Source organism: Drosophila santomea, chromosome 3L (assembly GCF_016746245.2).
Source record: "Drosophila santomea strain STO CAGO 1482 chromosome 3L, Prin_Dsan_1.1, whole genome shotgun sequence".
NCBI lineage: Eukaryota > Metazoa > Arthropoda > Insecta > Diptera > Drosophilidae > Drosophila > Drosophila santomea.
The window spans coordinates 7,615,201-7,622,291 of record NC_053018.2 but is presented as its reverse complement, the minus strand read 5'-3'; the positions used below and the strand labels follow the sequence as shown (position 1 = coordinate 7,622,291).

The 7,091-nt window shown below is 42.6% G+C and overlaps 2 protein-coding genes across 3 annotated transcripts; one reads left to right on the top strand and one right to left on the bottom strand.

Moving 5' to 3' along the window:
* The first annotated feature begins 3,432 nt into the window (after positions 1 to 3,432).
* Positions 3,433 to 4,697, top strand: LOC120449918. 2 transcript variants are annotated; one of them, XR_005616227.1, is made up of 4 exons: positions 3,433 to 3,566; positions 3,639 to 3,785; positions 3,842 to 3,957; positions 4,018 to 4,697. XR_005616227.1 is itself a non-coding variant. In XM_039632611.1 (4 exons), the coding sequence occupies exons 2-4, from the start codon at positions 3,660 to 3,662 to the stop codon at positions 4,076 to 4,078; spliced, it is 306 nt and encodes a 101-aa protein (XP_039488545.1). In that variant the 5' UTR covers positions 3,433 to 3,566; positions 3,639 to 3,659; the 3' UTR covers positions 4,079 to 4,697. The 2 variants fall into 2 exon arrangements, 1 of the variants encoding a protein (XP_039488545.1); XM_039632611.1 differs by having other exon boundaries at positions 3,839 to 3,957.
* Positions 4,698 to 4,849: 152 nt separating this feature from the next.
* Positions 4,850 to 6,639, bottom strand: LOC120449917 (zinc carboxypeptidase). The gene is made up of 5 exons (XM_039632610.2): positions 6,439 to 6,639; positions 5,866 to 6,381; positions 5,572 to 5,665; positions 5,164 to 5,460; positions 4,850 to 5,105 (listed from the first exon to the last, which is right to left on the bottom strand). Exons 1-5 carry the CDS (start codon positions 6,586 to 6,588, stop codon positions 4,912 to 4,914), a joined length of 1,251 nt encoding a protein of 416 aa, XP_039488544.1. The 5' UTR covers positions 6,589 to 6,639; the 3' UTR covers positions 4,850 to 4,911.
* Between the last annotated feature and the right edge of the window lie 452 nt (positions 6,640 to 7,091).

The window sequence follows — 7,091 nt, the reverse complement described above, 5'->3', positions numbered from 1 at the left end:
TGAATTGAGTTACATCACAAGAAGATGGCGAGAAAAGAAACAGTTTTTGACATTTAATTGCTGAAGAACTGCAGCATTGGAGATGGGTGCCTGAATAATGGAGGTGGAGCAGCAGAGAAACACTGAGAATCGGAGAAGAGCTGCCCAAATGTCCACCTCGCCACTTGGAGAAACTCGTTTCAATGGCCAGCATCCTGAAGATGCTGGAACTTGTGCTACTGCAGAATAAGAGGAGCTGAGCTCGAAAGCTGAGGAGCTCGTCCCAGAGAGAAGAAAAAATGTAACATGATTTAATGACATGAATTATTTATGAGTTTCCTGTCAATCAAAAACCACGTCAAAGCATTTTGATGGCGATGTCAACGCGCCAGTGAGCAAAACACACGATGCTGCCTCGCCAAAAGCATAAAAAATAAAGTACAAAAGTAAAGAAAATAAGAAAAGAGCCAAGGTTGCCTCATATATTATATAGTTGGGTAAAAGTTGCACTTTAAGGTCTCAAATAAGACCTTACTTTCTAAGAAAGTGACGCAGAGAAGAACTAACTAAACACAGAAAATATATACTAATAGTCTTATAAATTAACCATCATAAATTTTAAAACGACACTACCAGCCACACTTAAATAAATTTATAAACTGGTTTTGCTTTAAAACCACAGAAGATATTTTTTCTGTCTTATCTCAATATTGCTTATTCCTTAATACAAATTGTTGAACATCCCCATTTGCCAGGCAATCAATATTTTTCTAAATGCCAACAAATAGCTGCACAAATGATATGCTAATTTCTAAGCTTTTTAATCAAGCCAAAAACCCGCACTGAATTTGCATACTGTTTACTTTTTTCCCTATTGTTTTGGCAGGCCAAAAAGTGTGTGAGCTGCGTTGCCATTGTTGCCCTTCGAATGAAATCAATCATGTAATTTATGTTTGCATAATATGCCCACTGAAACAGACAATTCCCGCTCGCCTGCCGCCCAAATGGACTGCCAAGAAATAAATATTTAACAATAATTGATTTAAAAGTCGCATGCAAATGTTCCAGGACGAAGGACGAAGTCTTACTCATCTTAAGCCGCTTGGCACGTGGGTAAAACAGCGGCTGCTTTCGCAATGGGGTGTACCTTCGTTTTATTCTTTCCACTTTTTAACCATTTCCCCGGCCTGCTGAGCAAACATCCTGCTTCCAGGATATTCGGACGGCGCCTTTTAAGCGTGAAATTATAGAGAATATCCTTTAAAAAGCTTTTGATTTCGCTGCCTGCGTGGGTTCTTTCGTCCTCCCCGTCTAAGGCGTATATGCAAATGTCCTTCATCTGCTTAGCGCAAAAAGTTGTTTTCTTCGTTTTCCATGGCGACCCAAGTGGCTTCAGTTTTCCCTGTTCCTGCTCCCCATTTTTGTTCAACGACCAAGTCGCATTTGCATGTCTTTGTCTGGAGTTGACCTCGTCGTCGTGTTGAAGTCGCCGCTGCGTCAGGTGTTGCCTACAGGATACTAATGTCCTGCTGTTAACGCTCTTAATGGCACGAACAAGCTGCCTGCATAATGGAGTTTACGTTTTCCCCTCCATCCAGAGATCCTCCCAGTTTTTCCTCACAGCCCACAACTGTCTTCATCTGTCAGCTGCATTCATTCACCTGCTCCACCTAATGTTAATGACATCTCCTGGGCGAATGCATCAGGTTTTTTGAGTGAGTATCGGGAACCTTGGAAAAACTAGCTCAGCATCTGGTCAAAGTCAAAGGATTCGAGAAGGAAGCCGAACTAGAAATGGAAGAGCTAGGCCTATGGGAAAGATACCACTGGCATAACGACCATGAAATACACTTTCTATGATACTACTTAACATTTGTATGGATCTTTATTGGTATATTGAACCACAGATTTAAATAATATAAAGCGCACTAGGTATTTAGGATATTAGTTGCTGGACTGTATAAAGTGTATAAATATTTCATTAATCTACTTTAATTTTTTAAAATTTCGTAGTAGAGTAGACTCCGCTCACCTCTGTCTCACTGGGAACGAGCATATCCACTCCTCCAACTCCAACTGCAACTCCAGCTCCATCTCCGTACCCTTGTACCCATTTGGGTAACCGGGTAGACAACTGAAATTAGCATTACTTCCGAGTGATCGCAATCTGCGCATACTAATTGCTCGGCCCGGCGACTCCAGAGTCTTGGGTCTTGAGCTCTGAGTCTTGGATCCATTCATTCATGGGGGCAATCATTGAAGGAAGGCCTTTGCGCCAAACTTGGCAATGCCTGAATGATTCCGATTCTGATTCTGATGATGACGCTGCTGTGCTGTGATTTTTTCCAGCCTGTCTAGACATTGCATATAAGGCAGCGGCGACTGGAGACTGGACTCTGGAGCTCAAGACTTGGGACGCAATGCGATGCGATGCGATGCGTTGTGGTGAGCCTTGTTGTCTCCAGCGTTTGGATTCTCGGGAAAACGGGAACCCTTGGCTTTCCTGCGAAACGGGCACAAAACACCAATCATCCAAACATCATTGTCAACACGCCAGCGTCGTCGTCTCAGTGTCGTCGCTCCATAAACGGCAGTTTATACGCAGCCATTTAAGGATCGCAGCTCCGCGGACTGTCATAACTCCTTGTTGCCGTACCGTACGGGGCATCTCCATCCATTCGAGCGCCATGGCAGCACTATGCGATCATCTCGGAACCAACGTGAATCCAATGCGATTCCAATGCGATACGAAAGCGATTCCGCAGCGATTCCGTAGCGATTCCATGCCATCATCACATTGCCGAACGTCCAAAAAAGGCGCAGACGCCGCAGCTTCATGACGCGCGTTGGGAATATCCAAGCACCATCCAAGTCGTCATACTTTCCCTGCTCCCAAACATCCAAACATCCAATGATCCAAAGATCCAGTCCAAAGACCATATATACAATATGTTTCCTTTCGTTTCCGAAAGCTTCAGCTCTCCAGCTTCAACTCCAGCTCCAGCTTACCAGCTGGTTCTCAAGCGCTCAAAGTGTCAAGCGTCAATTGCCGTTGAAGTTTATTGCCTTGGCAGCAATTAAAGGCATTTTTCTTTTTCTTCCTTTTTTTTTTTGTTTTTGGTTTGGGTGGTTCAGCTGCATGTGACCAAAATCAATCCACTTTGATTTGATTTCTTGATTGGCTGTCGGGGGAATTGAAATGCATAATTGAATTATCAAATTAGAGTTGGTGTTTGGATAAATAATTGTTATTCAGCGGGGAGTTGGTGGTTTCAATGACTCACTGGGTGTTTCTGGGCTGCATTTAATTGCATATAAATGCAACTGAGTTTATTAAACGATAATGTGAGAAATAGTTACATATTTAAAGCTTGTCAAAGTAATTGGAACGGATGTGATTTTATTCCTTATGTTTTTTGGTAGTTATTACTATTTTAGTTCCCCTGAATAATAGTTAAGATTGCAGTTGAATGCAGATAAAGTCTAGCATCTTCTATGGCAGTAAATCTTATGCGTGCAATTCAATTGTACAAATTAGAAGTGTTCACTTGAAGTTCCCAACTGCTGGCTTACTGCAATTTGGCTAAGTAAGTTTTTATTGCTACCGGTTCCTGCCATTTCCCCTCAACTCAGCAGCATTCTTTTCATATAACTCAAAGAGAAAAATTCATCACCGCAATATGCGCAACACACACCTAGAACAAAAAAAATTGAAGAAAACTCTGGGAAAAAGAAGTGGCTGGTGGAAGTGGCAGGAAAATTGTCATAAAGGTGCAACTGACAACAGCAGAAGAGGCGATGGCGAGGTTAGTAAATTTCAATTTATATGCAGAGAGAACAGTGAGTGAAAAGGCAGCAGCAGCAGGACACAGGACATGGGGCACTACAGGATGAGGATGGGGATGAGGACATAGGGCACAGGACACAGGACACACACAGGACGCAGAGTCAAGGAGCCAGCGAGCAAAAAGTGTCAACGTAATATTTTCTCGAATTTTCCAAGATTTTTCGTGCCATTTTATTTCCTTCTTTTGCTAGCTGTCATTTTCTTTTTATTTTTGGACGCCAGCAACGCAAGTGGAAAACGCAATTTCATTAGACAAATTGAAAAAAATAAGTGCAAGCGTACACAACAACAGGCACCAAGGACTACAAGAGAGGCGCCTCTTTATCCTTTATACATATATATACATGCAGTATATATAGTTCTATGTACATCCTATGTACCAAGAAGACTGACGCCATATTGCGGACCATCTAAAGATTTTCGCTTGTCGTTTGCCATTCGTTGCGATTGTTTTTCACACGCACATACGTGTAGGAGCGGAATGGAATATGTATGTATATAAGGATGTGAATGGGCATCCAACGGTGGAGCAGCCTCGTCCTTTTCAACAGGATGCTGCGCGCGCGTTGAAAAGAGGCGGAGACTCTCTGCCCAAGCGAAAAAAAATATACCACAACACTTTTCGAGGAGCACAGCGGAAAAAAAGCAAAAAGAAAACAGTGAATGCAGCCGGGACTCCTTCTTATCAACGGACTCGGTTCGGCAGCACTCGCTTTCCCCGCTTTCCGCGCTTTCCCAACTTTTCTGCTTTTTCCCCCAAAAAACGATGCGACGTCGCTGATTGGAAGCTTCGGCAAACAGCTCGTTTTTGGGGCGGAGCATAAGCTTTCGTCGCAGTGGCGTCGCCAAATGGGGGAGCATTTTGCTTCAAAGGGGATTTTTCTGAAAATACAGAGTCATTTGAAAGTATTTATAATTTAGAGATTAATAACTTCATTTAATGTATATGCTTTATTATTACAAGCATATAAATTCTTTTTATGTATATTATGTATATTATTATTACAAGCAATATTAAAGATTTGTCTAAAAATTCATTTGTTGTTTATGGTTTTTGATCCATTTTCTTTAAAATTTTTTATAAACTACAATATATCGATTTCGCGTGCAGCGGCTATCATGCCCACGAATCCTTCGGTCACCTCGCGTGCCACTGGAAGAATATCCTCCGGTGGCAGGACGAAGCCCAACTCGCCCTTATCGCGCAGCTCTATGGTATAGGGTATCTTAATGTTCTTCACCGCATAGGCCCATTCCTTGCCCGAACCAGAAACTTCATCTGAAAAATTACCCAATTTTATAACAAATATTTATAAAGATAAAAATGTTAGACTTACATAGTGTGGTAGCACTGGATCCATAGGTGAATACCGTGCCATATCTTCTATAAAGAGCATCCGAAAAGCCTTTGGCCACGTGCATCATTTGGGGATAATGTTCGGGGAACTCCAGAGCGGTGTGTCCCCACGGCGAAAGGACATATTGTCCATAGGAATGCAATGAGATGTAGATCTTTATGGCGCCTTCAGGTATGGAGTTGTTTATATAGGCTGTTAGTTGGCTGATCTCGGGATCTGATTCTGCCGAAGGACCAGCATACAATTGTGAACAGGGATCCGAGTCAGCTCCAGTCACTGAAATTAATATTGGCATTCTAATTATCTAAATAATGAATGAAGTTTACTAGAGTTGCTACATTCTAGATATCAAGTACAATAAATACCAGTATATCATAAACAACTTACACATCCAGAGGTAATCAAAGTTGCGATTGAGATCAGTTCCAATGCACGTTCCCGTGGGATCCGAATTCAGACGAGACTTTCGCCAAAGACGTTCCTGCAAAGTCATGGCAATAAAGATAATCGGTTATAGGCTATAGACTAATTGACTACTAGTTAGTATTAGTCGATAAGATAGTAGGCGCTATAACGATATCGGCAAGTATTTGATCTGATATCTAATCGCAATGCCGCGCTTGCCCTTTCATTACCATTCATAACGTATCGTATATATCAAGACAATCAATAAGTACTAACCACTTCATGCGAATAGACAAAGCCATCTGTATTGAGAACGGGAATGATGTACCAGTCTACATTCTGCGCTATATCCCTGACTGCCGGGTTACGGGGCACCAGCAATTCATCGATGAAATAGGTGATCGTCGCCGACGTAATCCACTCGCGTGCATGTATATTTGACTCTATGAATACTGTGGGATTACCCTCTTTGTATGAGATTTTAACACCTCGAATCGGTCTGCCCTCGTGTGAGTTGCCAATGGTAAAGGGTGTGACGATATCCGGATAACGATCCTCGATCACATCCAACCAGGCGTAGATTTCGTCCAGAGTGTGAAACTGTGTCCACTCCATGGAAGTAATACGCTGTTTGGGTCTCTGCGCATCGATGTGCAACTGAACATTATCGATCTTCAGTCTATACGTGAAATTATGTGTGGTCAAGAGGCTTTCAAATGCCTCCTGGTATTGAGGAGGCAGCATTACGTCGGAGGATTCGCCCAGGTGACGAGCCTCGCGCCAACTGCTGAGCTGTGGGAAATGCCATTAAATTATTAACTTTTATTAAGTTTTATGAATTCAACCTACCTGCAAGGACTTCTCCTGAGAGTTAAGCAGCTTAAACTGCGCCAGATCATCGATCCTCACATTGTACACCTTGTAGTTATCATATCGCACTTGCTCAACGCACCGAGCCAAGTTAAAGAGTCCTACGACTAGGAGAATTTTAACCAACATACCGCTCAATGGAAAAGTCAGCGTGGAACTGTCGAGACCCGTAGAATTCCGACCTGATTAGGCTAAACTTATCGCCGCGACTGCCCATTGAGTCCATTGACGGTTTCTTATTTTTTTATCAGCCATAAAAAAAACTATTTTGGGCAGGGCGAAGCCTGCTGGTTCAAGCAGTTCGAGTTTCGAGTTGTCTGGGCTGGTGAGCAGCACTTGGTACTTAGGCTGTCTCTCAACTTTACACATAAATTTTGTGCAACGGCAGCCCATTTCATTGTAGGTCATTGCATAATGAAGTTACCGCCCCGAGGCACATAAATTTCCCTGGGAGCTCGAGGAGATTTCAGAGCGCTTTCTGTTCGCTGTCTTCTGTCTTCTGTTTGACTTGCGGTGCTTAGTGCGAACATTTTGTTTAGGCCCGTTACGGTTGAGGTTTTCGCAACCAGTTTCAGTTACGTTTTTTTCTTTTTTTTTTTTTTATGTCCTGTGGCGAGTGCTTAAAGGACTTC

What these genes read in the sequence shown, in the direction of transcription:
- LOC120449918 (XM_039632611.1), top strand. Translation starts at nt 3,660, where the DNA reads ATGCGCAACACACACCTAGAACAAAAAAAATTGAAGAAAACTCTGGGA. An exon ending in GCAGAAGAGGCGATGGCGAG is followed by an intron (nt 3,786 to 3,838) that starts GTTAGTAAATTT and finishes AAAAGGCAGCAG; the next exon opens with CAGCAGGACACAGGACATGG. An exon ending in AGCGAGCAAAAAGTGTCAAC is followed by an intron (nt 3,958 to 4,017) that starts GTAATATTTTCT and finishes TTCTTTTGCTAG; the next exon opens with CTGTCATTTTCTTTTTATTT.
- LOC120449917 (XM_039632610.2), bottom strand. Translation starts at nt 6,588, where the DNA reads ATGTTGGTTAAAATTCTCCTAGTCGTAGGACTCTTTAACTTGGCTCGG. An exon ending in CTCAGGAGAAGTCCTTGCAG is followed by an intron (nt 6,382 to 6,438) that starts GTAGGTTGAATT and finishes CATTTCCCACAG; the next exon opens with CTCAGCAGTTGGCGCGAGGC. An exon ending in TTGTCTATTCGCATGAAGTG is followed by an intron (nt 5,666 to 5,865) that starts GTTAGTACTTAT and finishes ATGACTTTGCAG; the next exon opens with GAACGTCTTTGGCGAAAGTC.